General features: G+C 29.5%; 2 protein-coding genes across 3 annotated transcripts in view; one reads left to right on the top strand and one right to left on the bottom strand.

The window, feature by feature from the left end:
- LOC142237265 (capon-like protein) overlaps positions 1-25652 on the top strand; it is a 795171-nt gene that overhangs the window by 355524 nt on the left and 413995 nt on the right. The window lies entirely within an intron of this gene.
- LOC142233380 (uncharacterized) lies at positions 6653-25616 on the bottom strand. Its single transcript, XM_075304277.1, has 5 exons — positions 25598-25616; positions 25272-25390; positions 25044-25211; positions 18008-18127; positions 6653-6829 (listed from the first exon to the last, which is right to left on the bottom strand). The coding sequence occupies exons 1-5, from the start codon at positions 25614-25616 to the stop codon at positions 6653-6655; spliced, it is 603 nt and encodes a 200-aa protein (XP_075160392.1).

The following is a 25652-nucleotide window of genomic DNA, read 5'->3' as shown; positions in this document are numbered from 1 at the left end:
ATATAAACCGACCCCTAGGTTTGGCTTGCAGAGCCTCTTTGAGGAGCAAAATTCATCCGATCCGGTTGAAATTTGGTATGTGGTGTTAGTATATGGTCTCTACCAACCATGCAAAAATTAGTCCATATCGGTCCATAATTATATATAGCCCCCATATAACCCGAGTCAATGATTTGATCTCCGGGGTCTCTTACAGGAGCAAAATTCATCCGATCCACACTGAAAAAAATATTGTCGTGAGGTCAAAGATTTCATGTCTTTAAAATACGAATGCAAATTTTGCTTAGCATAGAAGACGCATTTCTCTAGTATAAAGTTTTTTTCCTTAACCAAAGGTCGATAAACTTTTCAATGTAGTCGTATTGTCCTTATAATTAAGTGATTTGATTTAAAAATGGATATCATAACATGAAAGAAAAAATGTTTGGGCTAAGATCAACTTGACTTTAATAATTTAGAAAAAAACTTTAAATTTAATGAAATTGTCTTTAAATTTGTTGTCTTTTTGCATCTTGAGTACAAAGCAAAAAATCGTTCAAATATAGGACATGTTTTTCAAAACTTTATTTTAAAGAAGTTTTTTACTTCAAATATAGCATAATTTCTACTGGAAGTAGAGTATTAATTTGGAAAATAAAGTCGTCGTTAACTTGTTTTTAAAGGACTATATGCTATGAAGAAAAAAAGCTGAAAAAGCGAAAAATTAAAATTTGCTTCCTAGAAGCAAGTACACAAAACCCGACTTTAAAAGAGAATTGTGTCTTAAAAGTATCCTTACTTGTATTCTCCGCTTCTTTGGCTCGGAATCAATACCAAGTTTTTTAAAGTAAAGACAAAATCTTTGGAACCGGGTATGCTTTTTTTTCAGTGCAGTTGAAATTTGGTACGTGGTGTCAGTTATGGTCTCTAACATCCATGTAATAATTGGTCAAAATTCATCCGATCCGGTTGAAATTTGGTATGTGGTGTTAGTATATGGTCTCTAACAACCATGCAAAAATTGGTCCATATCGGTCTATAGTTATATTTAACCGATGACCAATCACACAAAAATTAGTCCATATCACCAAAATAATCTACGAAAATTTTATTTCTACAGAAAATTTTGTAAAAATTTTATTACTATAGAAAATTTTATTTCTATAGAAAATTATTCTATTCTATAGAAAATTTTATTTCTATAGAAAATTATTCTATTCTATAGAAAATTTTATTTCTATTGAAAATTTTGTCACAATTTTATTTCTATAGAAAATTTTGTCACAATTATATTTCTATAGAAAATTTTGTCACAATTTTATTTCTATAGCAAATTTTGTCAAAATTTTATTTCTATAGAGAATTTTGTCAAAATTTTAGTTCTGTAGATTATTTTGTAAAAATTTTATTTCTATAGCAAATTTTGTCAAACTTTGATTTCTATAGAAAATTATTGTCAAAATTTTATTTCTATAGAAAATTTTGCCAACATTTTATTTCTATAGAAAATTTTTCAAAAATTTTATTTCTATAGAAAATTTTGCCAAAATTTTATTTCTATAGAAAATTATGTCAAAATTTTATTTCAATAGAAAATGTTGTCAAAATTTTATTTTTATAGAAAATTTTGTCAAAATTTTATTTTTATAGAAAATTTTGTCAACATTTTATTTTTATAGAAAATTTTGTCAACATTTTATTTGTATAGAGAATTTTGTCAAAATTTTATTTCTGTAGATAATTTTGTAAAAATTTTATTTCTATAGCAAATTTTGTCAAACTTTGATTTCTATAGAATATTATTGTCAAAATTTTATTTCTATAGAAAATTTTGCCAACATTTTATTTCTATACAAAATTTTGCCAAAATCTTATTTCTATAGAAAATTTTGTCAAAATTTTATTTCAATAGAAAATGTTGTCAAAATGTTATTTCTATAGAAAATTTTGTCAAAATTTTATTTCAATAGAAAATGTTGTCAAAATTTTATTTTTATATAAAAAATTTTGTCAACATTTTATTGTTTTAGAAACTTTTGTCAAATTTTATTTCTATAGAAAATTTTGTCATATTTTATTTCTTAAGAAAAGTTTGTCAAAATTTTATTTCTTTAGAAAATTTTGTCAAAATTTTAATTCTATAGAAAATTTTGTCAAAATTTTATTTCGTTAGCAAATTTTGTCAAAATTTTATTTTTATATAAAAATTTTGTCAAAATTTTATTGTTTTAGAAACTTTTGTCAAATTTTATTTCTATAGAAATTTTGTCAAAATTTTATTTCTATAGAAAATTATTGTTAAAATTTTATTTCTATAGAAAATTTTTCCAAAATTTTATTTCTATAGAAAATTTTTTCAAAATTTTATTTCTATAGAAAATTTTGCCAAAATTTTATTTCTATAGAAAATTTTGTCAAAATTTTATTTCAATAGAAAATGTTGTCAAAATTTTATTTTTATAGAAAATTTTGTCAAAATTTTATTTTTATAGAAAATTTTGTCAACATTTTATTTTTATAGAAAATTTTGTCAACATTTTATTTGTATAGAGAATTTTGTCAAAATTTTATTTCTGTAGATAATTTTGTAAAAATTTTTTTTCTATAGAAAATTTTGTCAAAATTTGATTTCTATAGAAAATTTTGCCAAAATTTGATTTCTATAGAAATTTTGTCAAAATTTGATTTCTATAGAAAAATTTTCCAAAATTTTATTTCTATAGAAAATTTTGTCAAAATTTTATTTCAATAGAAAATGTTGTCAAAATTATATTTTTATAGAAAATTTTGTCAAAATTTTATTTTTATAGAAGATTTTGTCAACATTTTATTTTTATAGAAAATTTTGTCAACATTTTATTTTATAGGAAATTTTGTCAAAATTTTATTTCTATAGATAACTTTGTCAAATTTTATTTCTAAAGAAATTTTTGTCCAAATTTTATTTCTATAGAAAATTTTGCCAAAATTTTATTTCTATAGAAAATTTTGTCACAATTTTATTTCTATAGAACATTTTGTCACTATTTTATTTCTATAGAAAATTTTGTCAACATTTTATTTCTATAGAAAATTTTGTCAAAATTTTATTTCTATAGAAAATTTTGTCAAAATTTTATTTTTATAGAAAATTTGTTAAAATTTTATTACCATAGAAAATTTTGTCAAAATTTTATTTCTATAGAGAATTTTGTCAAAATTTTATTTCTATAGAAAATTTGTCAAAATTTTATTTCTATAGTAAATTTTGTCAAACTTTGATTTCTATAGAAAATTATTGTCAAAATTTTATTTCTATAGAAAATTTTGCCAACATTTTATTTCTATAGAAAATTTTGCCAAAATCTTATTTCTATAGAAAATTTTGCCAACATTTTATATATAAAAATTTTATTTCTATAGAAAACTTTATTTCCATAGAAAATTTTGTGAAAAGTTTAGTTCTATAGAAAATTTTGTCAAAATTTTATTTCTATAGAAAATTTTGTCAAAATTTTATTTCTATAGAAAATTTTGCCAAAGTTTTATTTCTACAGAAAATTTTATCAAAATTTTATTTCTATAGAAAATTTTATTTCTATAGAAAATTTTGTCAAAATTTTATTTCAATAGCAAATGTTGTCAAAATTATATTTTTATAGAAAATTTTGTCAAAATTTTATTTTTATAGAAGATTTTGTCAACATTTTATTTCTATAGAAAATTTTATCAAAATTTTATTTCTATAGGAAATTTTGTAAAAATTTTATTTCTATAGAAAATTATGTCACAATTTTATTTCTATAGAAAATTTTTTCACTATTTTATTTCTATAGAAAATTTTATCAAAATTTTATTTTTATAGAAAATTTGTCAAAATTTTATTACCATAGAAAATTTTGTCAAAATTTTATTTCTATAGAGAATTTTGTCAAAATTTTATTTCTATAAAAAATTTGTCAAAATTTTATTTCTATAGAAAATTTTGTCAAACTTTGATTTCTATAGAAAATTATTGTCAAAATTTTATTTCTATAGAAAATTTTGCCAACATTTGATATCTATAGAAAATTTTGCCAAAATCTTATTTCTGTAGAATATTTTGCCAACATTTTATATATCAAAATTTTATTTCTATAGAAAATTTTGTCAAAATTTTAGTTCTATAGAAAATTTTGTCAAAATTTAATTTTTATAGAAAATTTTGTCAAAATTTTATTTCTATAGAAAATTTTGTCAAAATTTTATTTCTATAGATAATTTTGTCAAATTTTATTTATAAAGAAAATTTTGTCCAAATTTTATTTCTATAGAAAATTTTATCAAAATTTTATTTCTATAGAAAATTTTGCCAAAATTTTATTTCTATAGAAAATTTTGTCAAAATTTTATTTTTATAGGAAATCTTGTCAAAATTTTATTTCTATAGAAAATTTTGTCAAAATTTTATTTTTATAGAAAATTTGTCAAAATTTTGTTTCTATAAAAAATGTTGTCAAAACTTAATTTCTGTAGAAAATTTTGTCATTTTTTTTTCTATAGAAAATCTAGTCAAACTAAATTACTTATATACACTGAAAAAAAAGCATGCCCGGTTCCAAAGATTTTGTCTTTACTTTAAAAATTTTGGCATTGATTCCGAGCCAAAGAAGCGGAGAATACAAGTAAGGATACTTTTAAGACACAATTATCTTTAAAATTTGGGTTTTGTGTACTCGCTTCCAGGAAGCAAATTTTAATTTTTCGCTTTTTCAGCTTTTTTTCTTCATATGCTATCAAAGTCCTTTAAAAACGAGTTAACTACAACTTTATTTTCCAAATTAAGACTTGGCTTCCAGTAGAAATTATGATATGTTTCAAGTAATAAACGTCTTTAAAATGAAGTGTTGAAAAATATGTCCTATATTTGAACGATTTTTTGCTTTGTAGTCAAGATGCAAAAAGGCAACAAATTTAAAGACAATTTCATTAAATGTAAAGAATTTTTCTGAGTTATTAAACTCAAGTTGACCTTAGCCCAAAAATTTTTTCTTTCATGTTATGATACCCATTTTTAAGTGAAATCACTTAATTATAAGGACAATACGACTTCATTGAAAAGTTTATCGACTTTTGGACAAGGAAAAAATCTTTATGGTAGAGAATTGCGTCTTCCGTGCTATGCAAAATTTACATTCGTATGTTAAAGACATGAAATCTTTGACCTCACGACAATATTTTTTTCAGTGTACGTATTTAGTCGGCGTTTTTTTGTTTAATATAAAGGGTGATTCTTTTGAGGTTAGGATTTTCATGCATTAGTATTGGACAGATCACGTGGGATTTCAGACATGGTGTCAAAGAGAAAGATGCTCAGTATGCTTTGACATTTCATCATGAATAGACTTACGATCTGCCACAACGTCGAATTTTCAGTGAATGGGCCCTAGAAAAGTTGGCAGAAAATCCGCTTTTTTATCGACAAATTTTGTTCAGCGATGAGGCTCATTTCTGGTTGAATGGCTACGTAAATAAGCAAAATTGCCGCATTTGGAGTGAAGAGCAACCAGAAGCCGTTCAAGAACTGCCCATGCATCCCGAAAAATGCACTGTTTGGTGTGGTTTGTACGCTGGTGGAATCATTGGACCGTATTTTTTCAAAGATGCTGTTGGACGCAACGTTACGGTGAATGGCGATCGCTATCGTTCGATGCTAACAAACTTTTTGTTGCCAAAAATGGAAGAACTGAACTTGGTTGACATGTGGTTTCAACAAGATGGCGCTACATGCCACACAGCTCGCGATTCTATGGCCATTTTGAGGGAAAACTTCGGAGAACAATTCATCTCAAGAAATGGACCGGTAAGTTGGCCACCAAGATCATGCGATTTGACGCCTTTAGACTATTTTTTGTGGGGCTACGTCAAGTCTAAAGTCTACAGAAATAAGCCAGGAACTATTCCAGCTTTGGAAGACAACATTTCCGAAGAAATTCGGGCTATTCCGGCCGAAATGCTCGAAAAAGTTGCCCAAAATTGGACTTTCCGAATGGACCACCTAAGACGCAGCCGCGGTCAACATTTAAATGAAATTATCTTCAAAAAGTAAATGTCATGGACCAATCTAACGCTTCAAATAAAGAACCGATGAGATTTTGCAAATTTTATGCGTTTTTTTTTTTCTAAAGTTATCAAGCTCTTAACAAATCACCCTTTATATACAACATATGAACTAACAATTTAGGAAACGATGTTAAGAAGTTTTAAGATACCTTGCCATTGGTAAGTATTACCACAACCCAAGTAATTCGATTGTGGATGAATTACTTGGGTTGGGGTCGTAGAAGTTTCTATGCAATCCATGGTGGAGTGTACATAAGATTCGGCCTGGCCGAACTGACGGCCATATTACTTGTTACAACTTCAGTGGTTTCAGTCCAAGCTTTACCATTGCGGCAGTTTAGATTTGTTCCAATTGGCTACCTTTGTCATCAACTGGTTGCCAGTTGGAACATCGAAACATTTGAAAAACACTATTATTTCTGTGTGCAGTTAATCTTGTTCATAGTTCATAATTTACTTTGGTTTACTTGCACTTTATTAATTATCTCATGACCCCAGGGCTTTTATTTGAAAGCTATTAAAACTTGTAATTGAAGTAATATAAAAGAAATATATACAATGCTTTTGGCTAAATGTACTCAATGAATTTTGATTAAATTTGCTTTAGGCCTATTTGCGTATCAAAGGTATACAAATACATACTAATAATATTTTCTTCTATTGTTCTTTTCCTTATAGGTAAGAAACGCGGACAATTCTCTTTGATAGTCCTGTTCAAATGTTCATATTGATGTGAATGGTGATGTTTATTTGTGGAAGTATCCAATGTCTATGGGTAAATATTTATTTAGGTAATTATGATTATATTTATTGTATAAAGACTTATTATTGTAATTAGGAAATCTCTTTGAAGGGATAACAGTGAAAGGTTTAAAACTCATTGGTATTAATCACACAAACAATGTTTTTTTCTAATTCAATCACGAAATTAATTGATCCAATTAATTTTTTAATTGTAATGTCTTCAATCACAGAAATGATAGTATCAATTAATAAATTAAAAAAAAATTGATCCAATTAAAAAAAAATAATTGATACTATTAATATATGTGATTGATTTTTATTTCAATTATAAAAAAAAAAATGTTGAATAAATTAAATTTTTGATTGAATATTTTTTTTTAACTGATTTGATGACAGATATTCTCCCAAGCTGAGCAGTTCAACCAGTAAACTTCCCGAAGATAAATTTAAAGTTTTACCTATGAAGACTATATAAAATTCTGGATTTACTACGGATTTACAAACAATAAAATCATTTGTTGCACACCTACACGCTCACAAAAAATCGCTTCTGTAACATATACTCCCAAACATATTTTGCTTCAAGCATATACATTTTTGGGTATTGCCCAAACATTTATATGTTTGATCTCTTCCAATATATAATATGTTTGAAAGCATATTGGTCTAAACAATATATGTTTGGGTAGTCTAAGTTCCAAACATTTTGTATTTTTGCATCCAAATTCAATAATGTTGTCTTCCAAAACAACAATATGTTATTATATGAACATATAATATGTTTGGAAGCATTTTGCACCCAAAATTATTATATGCTTAAAAAAAAAATCTCAAAATTTTATTTATTTATTTATATATTTACAATCATAATGAATTATGAAAATAAACAGGTAATATAGGTGCTAACAACATAGGTTTTCGACCTGAATGCTCAAAATTTTGTTTCTGCCCAATTGTATATTCCCCCACATCTTTCGCACTTCCACGAGATTTTTTAGTTCTTAGCACCTTTTTCTGTAATACAAACATTGTAGAAGAAATTATTCAATTGTATGATTTTTTATTTTAATTTTACCTTTTGCCGGACGGGGATTCGAACAGCGGACCACACAGTTTGTAAGGATCAAAGAAGTAGCTGATCAATTGCCCAAGGAAAAATAAAATGTTAATTTTGTAATAACAAGCAACAACCACCAACTTAATTCAATATCGCTCCCTGTTAAATAGCGCTCCAAGCTACTAAACACATATATGTTTATAGGCTATTTCTAAATTAATATATGTTTGCATCCAAGCATATTATATTTACAAACATTTTATGTCCCAAACATAATATGTTCTAACATATTAACATATATGTCCCAAACATGTTATGCTAGTTTATGAACATTATATGCTTGCACTCAAAAATATTGTGTTTAAAAATTTGTGTTCCAAACATATAATGTTTATAGCCAAACATATGAAAACCAGTCTTTTTCAACCGTGTATTTGTGTAAAAAAATCTCCAGATTTACAATTGGACAACAACTACGGTTTCTACAAGCCCAAAAAGTAAAATCGGGTGATCGATCTGTATGGGGGCTATACTAAAACATTGACCGATACTCACCATTTTCGGCGCACATCTTTGTGGTCCTATAATACTTCTAGATTTCCAATTTCAGGCAAATTGAATAAAAACTAAGGTTTCTATATGGGGGCTATACCTATATTCCACCGTGGTGCAATGGTTAGCATGCCCGCCTTGCATACACAAGGTCATAGGTTCGATTCCTGCTTCGACCGAACACCAAACATTTTTTCAACGGTGGATTATCCCACCTCAGTAATGCTGCTGACATTTCTGAATGTTTCAAAGCTTCTCTAAGTGGTTTCACTGCAATGTGGAACGCCGTTCGGACTCGGCTATAAATAGGAGGTCCCTTATCATTCAGCTTAACATGGAATCGGGCAGCACTCAGTGCTACGAGAGAAGTTCACGAATGTGGTATCACAATGGACTGAATAGTCTGAGTGAGCCTGATACATCGGGCTGCCACATAACCTAACCTAACCTACCCTCGTATAATTGAATAATCTTTAACAAACTTTGTGAGATTAATTCTTTATTCATTCAAAGGAATAGCATTTGTATCGAATGGATATGAATCCTAATAGCAGACATCACAACTAATTTCGTATTTAAGACACACATGCCTGGCAGACATAATTCGAGAGAAAACTAATGAAGCGCACGTAAGAATGCGATTAACATTAAATTGGTATTTATGACTAATTAAGTGGCAGGTGTAAATAGTAATGAATTAATTGAAATCTAAGTTACTGTTAATTAATATACTATACTTCCATACAGTGAAACCTCTTCGATTTGGACATTCACGGTAGCTCACATTTGTAAGATGTCCACTTATGAGAGGTTAATTTTAATATGATGAACGTCTCATGAAATTTTTTCCACATTTGAGAGGTGTCTGTCTTTCAGAGTGTCCATGTTTAAGAGGTTTCACTGTAATTGGAAATTTGTTTGCTCTTAGGATTTAGGGTACGATTTTTCTAGATGATTAAATAGTCCAATACAAAACTTCACCTTAAAATCAATTTTCATTTTGAAATCTAAAACCCTATAATAGATTTAAAGGTCTATGTTTTTAATTTTATATTATTATGCTTCTTGGGCAAGACTCATTACCAAATAATTAAACATTCATCCTGGCAAAAAAAAAAAAAAAATACAGCGAAAAGGATGGCCAAAACTCTATAATGAAGCAAGTACGTAAAAGTTTGAAAGAATATAATGAGAATAAATTAAAAAGAGACGTGCTGGGAAGACTTATTTTTCCTTGGGAGCAACCAAAAGGGATTAAACGTTTGGCCTTTCATTTTATATCCACCACCATAGGATGTTGATGGGGGCATAATAAGTTTGTCATTCTGTTTGTAACACATGGAAATATCGATTTCCGGCTATATAAAGAATATATATATATATATATATATATATATATATATATATATATATATATATATATATATATATATATATATATATATATATATATATATATATATATATATATATATATATATATATATATATATATATATATATATATATATATATATATATATATATATATATATATATATATATATATATATTCTGTGGATCAGGGAGAAATTACGTTACAACCTGCATCATTCTGAAATGTGCCATTGGCTGGTTTTTTTTTTGTTTGTCTGCAAGCATGTCAAGTTCGATCCAGATTTCTATATAATCATAGGGTTTCATAAGAATGTAGATTTCGCAATTTTCAACCGATTCGAGATATATTTTAGGTCCACAAATACACCCAAAAAATAATTATTTTCTCTCAAACGAAATTTTAAACAGACAAATATCGAAACCCATTTGGTTTTCGCTATAAGGAAATTTGTTTGTTAGAAAACTATACACTTTTTGTGATAAACGTTGATTCTTTTATAAGGTTGATATAAGGTTCGAGTTTAGCCGCTAAAATCGCCATTTTTCACGATTACTTTTCGTTAATAATCCATTTTACAGAATACATACTTTATGAAAGCTTGATGTGGGTTATTCCCCATTAAGTTATAATAAAATCTGCATCAAATAGGCATAATTTCATTCTTTTTTCCTGATTTACTTTTTATTTTAGTGGCTAACCTCGAACTTTGTGTCCACCTATCGGATTTACAAATAATTTCATACCGACCATCAAAAAAAATGTCTGGATTATTGCATCTTCGCTCACAAAAACCATCTCCACGGGGTTTTTAGTTCTTGGCATCTTTTACCGTAATACTATCAATTATAGAAGAAATTATTCGATTTTATATATTTTTATACCCTCCACCATAGGATATTAAGTTTGACATTCCGTTTGTAACACATCGAAATATTACTCTAAGACTCCATAAAGTATATATATTCTGGGTCGTGGTGAAATTTGGTGTCGATCTAAGCATGTCCGTCCGTCTGTTGAAATCACGCTAACTTCCGAACGAAACAAGTTATCGACTTGAAACTTGGCACAAGTAGTTGTTATTGATGTAGGTCGGATAGTATTGTCAATGGGCCATATCGGACCACTTTTACGTATAGCCCCCATATAAACGGACCCCCAGATTTGGCTTGCGAATCCTCTAAGAGAAGCAAATTTCATTCGATTCGGTTGAAATTTGGTACATGGTGTTAGTATATGGTCTCTCACAACCATGTAAAAATTGGTCCAAATCGGTCCATAATTATATATAGCCCCCATATAAACCGATCCCCAGATTTGGCTTGCGGAGCCTCTAAGAGAAGAAAATTTCATCCGATCCGGCTAAAATTTGGTACTTTGGCTCACATCGGTCCATAATTATATATAGCCCTCATATAAACCGTTCCCCAGATTTGAACTCCGGAGTCTCATGGACGAGCAAACTTTATCCGATTCGGTTGAAATTTGGTACGTGGTGTTAGTATATGGTCTCTGACAACCATGCAGGAATTGGTCCATGTCGATCCATAATTATATGTAGCCCCCATATAAACCGATCGCCAAATTTGACCTCCGGAGCCTCATGGATGACGTGGTGTTAGTATAAGGTCTCTGACAACCATGCAGGAATTGGTCCATATCAGTCCATAATAATATGTAGCCCCATATAAACCGATCCCCAGATTTGACTTCCGGAGCTCATGGATGAGCAAAACTCACCCGACCCGGTTGAAATTTGGTACGTGGTGAAATTTGGTACATTGCGCTAGTATATGGCCGTTAACAACCTGCAAAAATTTGTCCATATCGGTCTATAGTTATATATAGCCGATCCCCAAAAATAATCTACCAAAATTTTATTTCTATAGAAAATTTTGTCAAAATTTTATTACTATAGAAAATTTTGTCAAAATTTTATTGCTGTAGAAAATTTTGTCAAGATTTTATTTCTATAGAAAAATTTTGTCAAAATTGTATTACTATAGAAAATGTTGTCAAAATTTTTTTACTATAGAAAATCTTGTCAAAATTTTATTTCTATAGAAAATTTTGTCGAGATTTTATTTCTATAGAAAAATTTTGTCAAAATTTTATTACTATAGAAAATCTTGTCAAAATTTTATTACTATACAAAATTTTGTCAAGATTTTATTTGTATACAAAATTTTGTCAAAATTGTATTTCTATAGAAAATTTTACGTACGTATTTAATCGGCTTTTTTTTTGTTTAATATATACCCCGTATGGGCTAACTTACAATTGAGAACACGGTGTTAAGAAGTTTTAAGATACCTTGCCATTGGCAAGTGTTACCGCATCCGATTGTGGATGACAGTCTTTAGTACAAGTTGCTATGCAATCCATGGTGGAGGGTACATAAGATTCGGCCTGGCCGAACTTACGGCCGTATATAATTATTTTTATACCCTGCGCCAGACTGTGGAACAGGGTATTATAAGTTAGTGCATATGTTTGTAACACCCAGAAGGAGACGAGGTAGACATATGGTGTCTTTAGCAATAATGCTCGGGGTGGTTCCCTGAGTCGATATAACCATGTCCGTCTGTCCGTCCGTCCGTCTGTCTGTGAACACATTTTTGTGATCAAAGTCTAGGTCGCAGTTTAAGTCCAATCGATTTCAAATTTGGCACATGTTCCTGTTTTGGGTCAGAATAGAACCCTATTGATTTTGGAAGAAATCGGTTCAGATTTAGATATAGCTCCCATATATATCTTTCGCCCGATATTGACTAATATGGTCCTAGAAGCCAGAGTTTTGGCCCAATTTGGTTGAAATTTCGCACTAGAAATACAATTAGTAGTGTAGTCATGTATGTCAAATTTGGTTGAAAACGGTTCAGATTTAGATATAGCTCCCATATATATCTTTCGCCCGATATGCACTTATATGGACCCAGAAGCCAGAGGTGTATCCCGATTAGCTTGAAATTTTGCACAAGGAGTACAATTGGTAGTATAGTTATGTGTGCCAAATTTGATTGAAATCGGTTCAGATTTAGATATAGCTTCCATATATATTTTTCGCCCGATATGGACTTATATGGCCCCAGAAGCCAGAGGTTTGGCCCAATTTGATTGAAATTTTGCACTAGGAGTACAACTAGTAGTGTATTCAAGTGTGCCAAATTTGGTTGAAATCGGTTCAGATTTAGATATATCTCCCATATATAGCTTTCGCCCGATTTACACTCATAGGACCACAGAGGCCAATTTTTAACTCCGATTTAGTTGAAATTGCATTGCACAGGGAGTAGAATTAGCAATGTTGCTATGCGTGCCAAATTTGGTTGAAATCGGTTCAGATTTAGATATACCTCCCATATATATATATATATTTTTCTGATTTCGACAAAAATGGTCAAAATACAAACATTTTCCTTGTAAAATCGCCACTGCTTAGTCGAAAAGTTGTAAAAATGACTCTAATTTCCTAAAATTCTAATACATATATATCGAGCTATAAATCATAAATAAACTTTTGCGAAGTTTCCTTAAAATTGCTTCAGATTTAAATGTTTCCCACATTTATAACCTGCGCCACACTGTGGAACATTGTGTTCCACCCTAGTGCATTAGCCGACTTAAATTTTGAGCCTATAGATTTTGTAGAAGTCTATCAAATTCTGTCCAGATCGAGTGATATTTAAATGTATGTATTTGGGACAAACCTTCATATATAGCCCCCAATACATTTGACGGATATGGTATCGAAAATTTAGATCTACAAAGTGGTGCAGGGTATAATATAGTCAGCCCCGCCCGAGTTTAGACTTTCCTTACTTGTTTAATTTTATAGTTTGCCTTGACGGAGAATCGAACCGCGTATCATACAATTTGTAAGCCAACACACTATCCAATGGGCTACGTGGCTGTTATTGTCATCAACAGATAATTGTTGCTATAGCCATTAATGCATAAGCAACACAAGCAGTTATATTTATAAAGCATAGTTTTGGGCGCCCACGACCCGAAGTAAAAAAAAACACTTTATTTGACAGAAACATTCATTTGGTTGGCCACCGTGGATCAATGGTTATATTACCCGGAGCCACCGTGGTGCAATGATTAGCATGCCCGCCTTGCATACCCAAGGTCGTGGGCTCAATTCCTGCTTCGACCGAACACCAAAACGTTTTTCAGCTGTGGATTATCCCACCTCAGTAATGCTGGTGACATTTCTGAATGTTTCAAAGCTTCTCTAAGGGGTTTCACTACAATGTGGAACGCCGTTCGGACTCGGTTATAAAAATGAGGTCCCTTGTCATTGAGCTTAACATGGAATCGGGTAGCACTCAATGATAAGAGAGAAGTTCACCACTCTGGTATCACAATGGATGTAAGAGAGCCTGAAATATTGCGCTGCCACTATACCTAATCTAACCATCCCTCAATCTATGTAGCCCACCAAGCTCAAATCGTTTCAAAACTGAGATATTTCAAAGGGCATAGAGTTTTTTTTCAGCAAAGTGAAATGCTAATATTTTCACTATTTTCGGTAATTGTATGCAGATTTTTCTAATTTAGTTACCTTGAACTTAATTGTACGGTCATTACCTGATACACCCTCATCCAGTTCATAATTTTTTGAGATATGCATGGGATAAAAGTAAATTATGTGGAAAATTTAGAAAATTTTGTGAAAAATATTAATCTAAGACAAAATATTTGTTTTTACTAAAAAAATAGGTTAATCAATTTTCGATAGATTTTTTATCTGCATAAATATGAAATAAAACAATTACCTCCATATAATTGACTGATTTCTGCTCATGTTAATGAGTGCCGTTTTTGTTTTTGTTTTTTTTACATATACTTCACAATTAAGCAAAGTGTGAGTTATTCAATTAAACTATTTTTATTGTACTCTTCACTCTGTTCATCATGGGAGGAGAGAGTGGTAGGCTAATGTAATGTGGAAGTTGTTCTAAAGGCAAAACATTAAAAGCACTTCCAAAAATATCCTTTATTTTAACTACACAGCAAAATATTTGAAACCTTAGAATGCATTAAAAATCACAAAAAAAAACTATTTATTTGGCAAAATATCACAAAATGTTTTAATTCACATCCAAAACACAGAAGTGATGCAAGTTCAGTGCAAACGGCTGTTGAAATGGTGACCATCCGTCCTACCAAAGCAAAAAAGCGTCGCCAAAAAAGTAGCGAAAATGTTCTTTTTGGTTCCGGAAGTGGTGCGAAATTGACGCAGAAGCGATGAATTTAACATGGGCTTGTCATAGGACGGATGTACACCATTTCAATAGCCGTTGCACTGAATTTGCATCACTTCTTAAGGTGTGATTGGAATTCAGTGTTTTGGATGTGAATTAAATTTTTTTTTTAATATTTAGTGAAATAAATATAGTGTGTTAATGATTTATCAGTCGATAGATATGTTTTAGAAATAGTGAAAAATTTAAGTAATTTTTAAAAGTTTTCATTTCACTTTTTTGAAAATAAAACAAGTATATACAGCACTAAGTTCGGCCGGGCCGAATACCTTTAGATTTCCAATTTCAGGTAAATTGAATAAAAACTGCGGTTTCTATAAGCACAAGAAGTAAAATCAGGAGATCGGTCTATATGGGGGCTATACCAAAACATGGACCGATACGGACCATTTTTGGCACACCTCTTTATGGTCATAAAATACCTATAGATTTCTAATTTCAGGCAAATAGGATAAAAACTTCGGATTCTAGAAGCCCAAGAAGTAAAATCGGGAAATCGGTCTATATGGGGGCTATACCAAAATATGGACCGATACTGACTATTTTCGGCACACCTCTTTATGGTCCTAAAATACCTCTAGATTTCCAATGTCAGACAAATATATATATATATATATATATATATATATATATATATATATATATATATATATAGGGTACCGAAGCTTATGTACCCTCCATCATGGATTGCGTAGAAACTTCATCTAAACACTGCCATCCATAATCGAATTACTTAACTTGCGGTAACGCTTGCCGATGGCAAGGTATCTTAAAACCTCCTAACACCATCTTCTAAATTGTATGTAAGTCCATACGTGGTATATATTAAATCAAAAAAGATCGATCCAATACGTATATAATTCAGTTTGACAAAGTAGACATACAATTTTGACAAAATTTTCTACAGAAATAAAATTTTAACAAAATTTTCTATAGAAATAAAATTTTCACAAAATTTTCTATAGAAATAAAAATTTTCACAAAATTTTCTATAGAAAGAAAATTTTGACAAAAATTTCTACAGAAATAAAATTTTAACAAAATTTTCTATAGAAATAAACTTTTGACAAAATTTTCTATAGAAATAAAATCTTGGTAGATTATTTTTGGCTCGAGTGGCAACCATGATTATGAACCGAATAAAATTTGAACAAAATTTTCTATAGAAATAAAATTTTGACAAAATTTTATATAGAAATAAAATTTTGACAATGATGAAAATTTTATTATGAACCGAATAAAATTTTAACAAAATTTTCTCTAGAAATAAAATTTTGACAAAATTTTCTATAGAAAATTATATAGAAATAAAATTTTGGTACATTATTTTTGGCTCTAGTGGCAACCATGATTATGAACCGATATGGACCAATTTTAGTGTGATTGGACCAATTTTGGTTGTTAGCGACCATGCCTAATTTGAACCGGATCGGAAGAATTTTGCTCCTCCAAGAGGCTCCGGAGGTCAAATCTGGAGAATGTTTTATATGGGGGCTATATATAATTATGGACCGATATGGACCAATTCTGGCACGGTTGTTAAATATCATATACTAACACCATGTTCCAAATTACAACCGGATTGGATGCAATTTGCTCCTCTTTGAGGCTTCGCAAGTCAAATCTGGAGATCGGTTTATATGGGGTCTATATATAATTATGGATCGATGTGGACCAATTTTTGCATGGTTGTTAGAGACCATATACCAACATCATGTACCAAATTTCAGCCGGATCGTATGAAATTTGCTTCTCTTTGAGGCTCCGCAAGCCAAATCTGGGGATCGGTTTATATGGGGGCTAGATATAATTATGGACCGATGTGGACCAATTTTTGCATGATTGTTAGAGACCATATACCAACACCATGTACCAAATTTCAGCCGGATCGGATGAAATATGCTTCTCTTAGAGGCTCCACAAGCCAAATCTGGGGATCGGTTTATATGGGGGGTACATATAATTAAGGACCGATATGGACCAATTTTTGCATGGTTGTTAGAGACCATATACCAACATCATGTACCAAATTTCTGCCGGATAGGATGAAATTTTCTTCTCTTTGAGGCTCCGCAAGCCAAATCTGGGGATCGGTTTATATGGGGGCTATATATAATTATGGACCGATGTGAACCAATTTTTGCATGGCTGTTAGAGACCATATACTAGCACCATGTACCAAATTTCAGCCGGTTCGGATGAAATTTGCTTCTCTTTCAGGCTCCGCAAGCCAAATCTGGGGATCGGTTTATATGGGGGCTATATATAATTATGGACCGATGTGGACCAGTTTTTGCATGATTGTTAAAAACCATATACTAACACCATGTACCAAATTTCAGCCGGATCGGATGAAATATGCTTCTGTTAGAGGCTCCACAAGCCAAATCTGAGGGTCCCTTTATACGGGGGCTATACGTAAAAGTGGACCGATATGGCCCATTTTCAATACCATCCGACCTACATCGATAACAACTACTTGTGCCAAGTTTCAAGTCGATAGCTTCTTTCGTTCGGAAGTTAGCGTGATTTCAACAGACGGACAGACGGACGGACGGACGGACATGCTTAGATCGACTCAGAATTTCACCACGACCCAGAATATATATACTTTATGGGGCCTTAGAGCAATATTTCGATGTGTTACAAACGGAATGACAAAGTTAATATACCCCCATCCTATGATGGAGGGTATAAAAAGTGAAATTAATTATGGTGTGCATTGTAGAATATCCTTAAATAGGTATCACATTAAACTCTTAAGAACTCATTAGCTGCATTAATGAGAAACTCATATTGAGTTCTCCCTTTCCAGGAGATTTGTTTTTTTATTTATTTAAATATAAAGAAAGTAATATTAATTTTATCTCTCGATTTTTTTATGTGTTCTAGAATATTCTAGAATTATCTTGGAATTAGATCGGTGGTAGTTACAAATGATTGTACCTCGGCTACCCAGTGATTGCAAATGGCCACCCGTAGTTTAAACATATATTCTCCAGAAGGTAAAGGCATATATCTGAACATATCCTCATTGAGTGTAGCATTTCTTACAATAATATCGTGCTAGATGTTGGAATGGTAAGAGTAAAAAAAATATATATTATATTTAAAAAGCAGTAATGTAACAAAGGCCAGGAGCAAATTCAAATCTACACCATCAGTTTGCGATTGGAAATGAAAAATCAATAATATGGATTCGTGGAAGACTCTCGTATATTTGGAGCTAAGAGCCACTTAGCATGTCTATCTTGAATGCAAAGGGTCAATGGTTTAATTCCAGCTTCTTTCTAACATTAAAATGAGTGTATTATCATATATAGTCACGGTTGCCACAGTTGGTAGAATTTTACCAAAAATTGTAGATTTTTTACTGTTTGGTAGATTGCTAGAATTCTTGATGTTTTGGTAGATTTTATGCTATATTCCTCTCCAACTAAAAGGTAATCCATAATAAAATTTTGACAAAATTACATATAGAAATGAAATTTTGACAAAATGTCCTATAGAAAGGGAAGTTCTACATAATGTCCTATAGAAATTAAATTTTGAAAAAAATTCTATAGGATTACAATTTTCAAAAAATTTTCTATAGCAATTAGGGCTGTCACTCGGGATAAATCCCGTCCAGGAATCCCGGAATTTTTTATTTTGAATCCCGAGATTTTTCGGGATCCCGAAATGGCCCTTAGATATGATACCCGAAAATTGAGTTGATAAACATTTATGGTACACCTTGAGTAAGATTTTATTATACATGAGGTATATTATAGAAAGGACAATTTCATCAAAAACCGAAGTAAACGATAAGGTCCTCCTTTGAACAATGAGCTCATATGAAATGGAATACGTTTCACATAAAATCAAAAGGAATGATAAATGGTCTGTCGACAATATGACAAGATCGCGTTTATCTGAAAAAAAGTGCTTTGGCTTCATTTTGTCTGTACGGAATGCTCATATTTAATGACAATATCCACAATTTGCCTCTATGCGTGGCACAATTTTCACAACAGTATTCGAAGCCTTTTCGCACTTTAGCCTGTTTTTTAGAAAAGAACCTAAAAAGTACATTTTCCGGACAAAATGCAAAAATTTTCGAATTTTTACAAGAAAAATCCCGAGATCCCCGGAATTTGAAATCCTGAATCCCGGGATTTATAAATGACAGCCCTAATAGAAATAAAATTTTGAGAAAATTTTCTATAGCAATACAAATTTAACCCTAGGATAGGCGATAACCTTTCGATCACTAAGCGCTCAAAGTCAAATTTGGTCTGGCTAGAAATAAAATTTTGAGAAAATTTTCTATAGAAATAAAATTTTGAGAACATTTTCTATAGAAATAAAATTTTTAGAAAGATATGATATGATACCCGAAAATTGAGTTGATAAACATTTATGGTACACCTTGAGTAAGATTTTATTATACATGAGGTATATTATAAAAAGGACAATTTCATCAAAAACCGAAGTAAACGATAAGGTCCTCCTTTGAACAATGAGTTTATGTGAAATGGAATGCGTGTCACATAAAATCAAAAGCAATGATAAATGGTCTGTCGACAATATGACAAGATCGCGTTTATCTGAAAAAAAGTGCTTTGTCTTCATTTTGTCTGTACAGAATGCACATATTTAAAATGTTGCCAGTAACCTACACAAATCCTATCATTTCAGCGGGCAGAAAAGAATTCAAAGGAGCCAACAGAACAATTGCAGCACTCTAGCTTGTCAGCAGTGGTGACAATGTCCACAATTTGCCTCTATGCGTGGCACCATTTTCACAACAGTATTCGAAGCTTTTTCGCACTTTAGCCTGTTTTTTAGAAAAGACCCTAAAAAGTTGATTTTCCGGTCAAACTGCAAAAATGTTCGAATTTTTACAAGAAAAATCCCGAGATCCCGGGATTCTATATTTTGAAATTCCGAATCCCGGAATTTATAAATGACAGCCCTAATAGAAATAAAATTTTGAGAAAATTTTCTATAGAAATTCAAATTTAAGAAAATTTTCTATAGAAATAAAATTTTTAAAAAGATTTATGTAGAACAAAAAAAAAAAAAATGTTGTCAAACTTTTCTATAGAAATAAAATTTTTACAAAATTTTCTATAGAAATAAAATTTTGACAAAAAATTTCTATATAAATAAGATTTTGACAAAATTTTCTATAGAAATAAAATTTTGACAAAATTTTCTACAGAAATAAAATTTTGACAAAATTTTCTATAGAAATAAATTTTTGGCAAAAGTTTCTATAGATATAAAATTCTGATAAAATTTTCTACAGAATTAAAATTTGGAGAAAATTTTCTATAGAAATAAAATTTTTAAAAAGATTTCTGTAGAAAAAAAAATGTGGACAAAATTTTCTATAGAAATAAAATTTTTACAAAATTTTCTATAGAAATAAAATTTTGACAAAAATTTTCTATAGAAATAAAATTTTGACAAAATTTTCTATAGAAAAAAAATGTTGACAAAATTTTCTATGGAAATAAAATTTTTACAAAATTTTCTATAGAAATAAAATTTTGGCAAAAGTTTCTATAGATGTAAAATTCTGATAAAATTTTCTCCAAAATTTAAATTTGGAGAAAATTTTCTATAGAAATAAAATTTTGACAAAATTTTCTATAGAAATAAAATTTTGAAAATATTTTCTTAGGTGCAACATTTTGGCAAAATTTTCGATAGATATAAAATTCTGATAAAATTTTCTATAGAACTAAACTTTCGAGAAAATTTTCTATAGAATTAAATTTTCGATACAAATTTCTGTAGAATTAAAATTTGGACAATATTTTCTATAAAAATAAAATTTTTACAATATTTTCTATAAAAATAAAATTATGATAAAATTTTCTATAAAATTAAATTTTCGAGAAAATTTTCTATAGAATTAAAATTTTGACAAAATTTTCTATAGAAATAAAATTTTGACAATATTTTCTATAAAAATAAAATTTTGACAATATTTTCTATAAAAATAAAATTTTGATAAAATGTTCTATAGAATTACATTTTCGTGAAAAATTTCTATAGAATTAAAATTTTGACAAAATTTTCTATAGAATTAAAATTTTGACAAAATTTTCTATAGGATTAAAATTTTGACAAAACTTTATATAGAAATAAAATGCTGACAAAATTTTTATAGAAATAAAATTTTGACAAAATTTTTATAGAAATAAAATTTTGACAAAATTTTCTATAGATATAAAATTCTGATAAAATTTTCTACAGAATTATAATTTGAAGAAAATATTCTATAGAAATAAAATTTTTGACAAAATTTTCTATTGAATTAAATTTTCGAGAAAATTTTCTATAGAATTAAATTTTCGAGAAAATTTTCTATAGAATTAAAATTTTCACAAAATTTTCTATAGAATTAACATTTTGACAAAATTTTCTATAGAAATAAGATTTTGACAATATTTTCTATAAACTAAAATTTTGACAATATTTTCTATAAAAATAAAATGTTGATAAAATTTTCTATAGAATTAAATTTTCTAGAATTAAATAGAATTAAAATTTTTACAAAATTTTCTATAGAATTAAAATTTTGACAAAATTTTCTATAGAATTAAAATTTTGACAAAACTTTCTATAGAAATAAAATGTTGACAAAATTTTCTATAGAAATAAAATTTTGAAAATTTTTTTTTATAGAAATAAAGTTTTGATAAAATTTTCTATAGAATAAAAATTTTGACAAAATTTTCTATAGAATTAAAATTTTGATAAAATTCTCTATTTAATTACCATTTTGAGAAAATTTTCTATAGAATTAAAATTTTGACAAAATTTTCTATAGATATAAAATTTTGAAAAATTTTTCTATAGATATAAAATTTTGATAAAATTTTCTATAGAATTTAAATGTTGAGAAAATTTTCTATAGATTTAAAATTTTGAAAAAAATGTCCTATAGAGCTTTTTCTATATAAATAAATCATTTTTTATATTATTGATGGTACTTTTTCATATAAAATACACTCAAAAACAGTTAACCATCTATTTCACTAGAGCCAATTTAATTTTATTTTTGTTCATGGAATTAATTATTATGTTTCGAGAAAGTTTCTGTTACTCTAGGTTAAAGTGGCAGCCCGATTAAGATTCAGGCTCACTTAGACTATTCAGTCCATTGTGATACTCTAATAATTGTTTGCATACGTTAGTTAAATGAACTGAAAAGAAAACGGCTAAAAATTATACATAAATGAATCACTAAATAATTCATTATTTGTTTTAAATTGCAAATTCTACTACAAATGCGCCCATGTTGAACTAAAAACATTCTTGCAATTTTGAACTCGAAAGTTTTCCTTCAAACTACAAAACTTTCTTTAACAAGTTAAAACAAGTATATACGGCCGTAAGTTCGGTCAGGCCGAATCTTATGTACCCTCCACCATGGATTGCGGGGAAACTTCTACGAAAGACTGTCATCCACAAATTTCAACTCACATGGTTATTAAATATCATATGCTACCACCACGTACCAAATTTCAACCAGATCGGATGAATTTTGCTTCTCCAAAAGGCACCGGAGGTCAAATCTGGGGATCGGTTTATATGGGAGCTATATATTATTATGGACTGATAGGAACCAATTCCTGCATGGTTGTTGCATACCCTATACTAACATCACGTACCAAATTTCAACCGAATGGGAAGAATTTTGCCCTTCCAAGGTGCTCCGTAGGTCAAATCTGGGGATCGGTTTATATGGGGCCTATATATGATTATGGACCGATATCGACCAATTTTTGCATGGGTGTTTGAGGCCATATATTAACATCACGTACCAAATTTCAACTGAATAAGATGAATTTTGGTCTTCTAAGAGGCTCCGGAGGTCAAATCTGGTGATCGGTTTATATGCGGGCTATATATAATTATAGACCGATATGGACCAATTTTTGCATGGTTGTTAGAGACCATATACTAACACCATGTACCAAATTTCAGCCGGATCGGATGAAATTTGCTTCTCTTAGAGGCTCCGCAAGGCAAAATAGGGGGATCGGTTTATGTGGGGTCTATATATAATTATTGACCGATGTGAACCAATTTTTGCATGGTTGTTAGAGACCATATACTAACACCATGCGCCAAATTTTAGCCGGATTGGATGAAATTTGCTTCTCTTAGAGGCTCCGCAAGCCAAATAGGGGGATCGGTTTATATGGGTGCTATATATAATTATGGACGGATATGGACCAATTTTTGCATGGTTGTTAGATACCATATACTAACACCATGTACCAAATTTCAGCCGGATCGGATGAAATTTGCTTCTCTTAGAGGCCTCACAAGCCAAATGTGGGGGTCCGTTTATATGGGGGCTATACGTAAAAGTCGAACGATATGGCCCATTTGCAATACCATCCGACCTACATCAATAACAACTACTTGTGCCAAGTTTCAAGTCGATAGCTTGTTTCGTTCGGAAGTTAGCGTGATTTCAACAGACGGACGGACGGACATGCTTAGGTCGACTCAGAATTTCACTACGACCCAGAATATATATATATATATATATATATATATATATATATATATATATATATATATATATATATATATATATATATATATATATATATATATATATATATATATATATATATATATATATATATATATATATATATATATATATATATATATATATATATATATATATATATATATATATATATATATATATATATATATATACTTTATGGAGTCTTACAGCAATATTTCGATGTGTTACAAACGGAATGACAAAGTTAATAATTTCTATACCCTCCACCATAGGATGGGGGGTACTATGGTGGAGGGTATAAAAATTAATTATGTCTAATAAATTTTCTTGAACTTACTTATTTACTTATGTTTATGGTGTTGGCGTGATGATCAGCGTTTAGATAAAAATTTCTAAAAATAATCTGTGTTTTCTAAAATTAACCAAAATTTGTCTTCCTGAATTGAATCCGCAATGGTTTTCAGTGCACCCAGAAAAAAGGGGCTCTAATGCCAACTGAACTTTATTTTAGTTCATGAAGATTAGTTGATTTTAGTTAAATTTTGCAGTATATGATTAAATGTTCCTTATTTGAATAATTTTTTGCTAACTTTTATGACGTGAACTAAAAATAAAAAAAAAAGTTGTATACAAATATAGTGCACAGTTTTACTAAAAAATAAAATAGTTAATATTTTCCTAAAATGGCAGAAGTTTGCTAAAATTGAGTTCATAAGTCTCTCAAATGAGTAAATTGTACTAAAATTGTACCTGTCATGAACTTCGTATAGCGCTAAAGACATTTTAACAATTTTTAAATCCAATTTTTTCTTTCAACATATGAAATTTTCTTAAACAAGAGAAAAAAATTATTTAGTTTTTATAAATTTTCTTCAATTTGACAAAAAGTATTAACTTATTGGTAACATGTTGCAATTAGAAAACTATTTTAGTTAAAATTTTCTAAAATAAACCTACATTTTCTTCCACGGTGGGTTCACTTTTTTTTGGGTGTGTATTATAAAAAAAAATCCTGCACTTAAGTACCGGGAAAGAGGGAGCGAAAATGTCGCAAAATTCCGGGATCTGGTTGCCGAAAATAACCCTTAATAGCAATTCAAACCCATTTTTTTTTAATTTAAGAAAATATTTTCATAAATTTTATGAATTCCACCACTGAGAGATTTCAGTGAAATTTTTGTGTAAAAGCCATTCAAACCCAGATCTTTTTTAATTTTAGAATTTTTTTTTTCATACAATTCTATAAGATAAATGAATGATTCTTTAGTGTAAAAATCTCAATGAACTGTTACTAAAATTTTTCATATATCGTTCATTTATATCAACAATTTTTTGTAAAAGATATCCAACATCAGAGCCTTTACAAATAACCAGATGGTGGAAATATAAGCTTTGCCCCTGGCGAATCTTATATTGTAAATACAATATACTTACATTATAGGGACATGAATGATTCAAGTTTGTATTTTTGAGAACTGTATCCCAATAGATTTTCACAAAGGGATATCTTTTACGATTTTTAAAAAAATCACAAAAATCCATGGTATAGTTGTAAAGAAAAGGCCGATAACCATTGGCTTTCTTAAATAAACTTATATTCATCTGTAAAATTTGAAGAACATCAAAGAAATATATTTGACACTTTAGAGGCTTCATACTAACCGTGCCGTTTAATATCGGTTGTGTATAGTTCACTTTAGCATGTACATTAAGAGCGATCACACCACGTCCTACCACCTTCAAATCACAGCGTAAAAATGACACCAGTGTTCTATTAAACTCTAAACATTTTATATTTGTATAACGAATTCCACAGTGTAATCCTTGAAAATTTCTTATCACCACTAACAAAACAAAAAATGGTTGAATTCGCATTTTATTTTATTGGACGAAACTCTTTGCTCAGTGGTTAAAAAGTAGTACTAAATCTCCAATTGACAGGTATTCGCTTATAAAGCTTTTGGCAAATTGCTTCCTACCATATTTACCTATGTTTAGTGATTTCATAGATTTGTTTTTTATAAAACTTCCAATTAAAATTCA

The sequence above is a fragment of the Haematobia irritans genome, chromosome 4 (assembly GCF_050003625.1).
Source record: "Haematobia irritans isolate KBUSLIRL chromosome 4, ASM5000362v1, whole genome shotgun sequence".
Lineage (NCBI taxonomy): Eukaryota > Metazoa > Arthropoda > Insecta > Diptera > Muscidae > Haematobia > Haematobia irritans.
The sequence above is the reverse complement of the archived record's forward strand: the minus strand, read 5'-3'. Positions and strand labels throughout refer to the sequence as shown.

What these genes read in the sequence shown, in the direction of transcription:
- LOC142233380 (XM_075304277.1), bottom strand. An exon ending in AACCGATATTAAACGGCACG is followed by an intron (nt 25,212 to 25,271) that starts GTTAGTATGAAG and finishes CAAATTTTACAG; the next exon opens with ATGAATATAAGTTTATTTAA. An exon ending in ATCATTCATGTCCCTATAAT is followed by an intron (nt 18,128 to 25,043) that starts GTAAGTATATTG and finishes TCCAACATCTAG; the next exon opens with CACGATATTATTGTAAGAAA.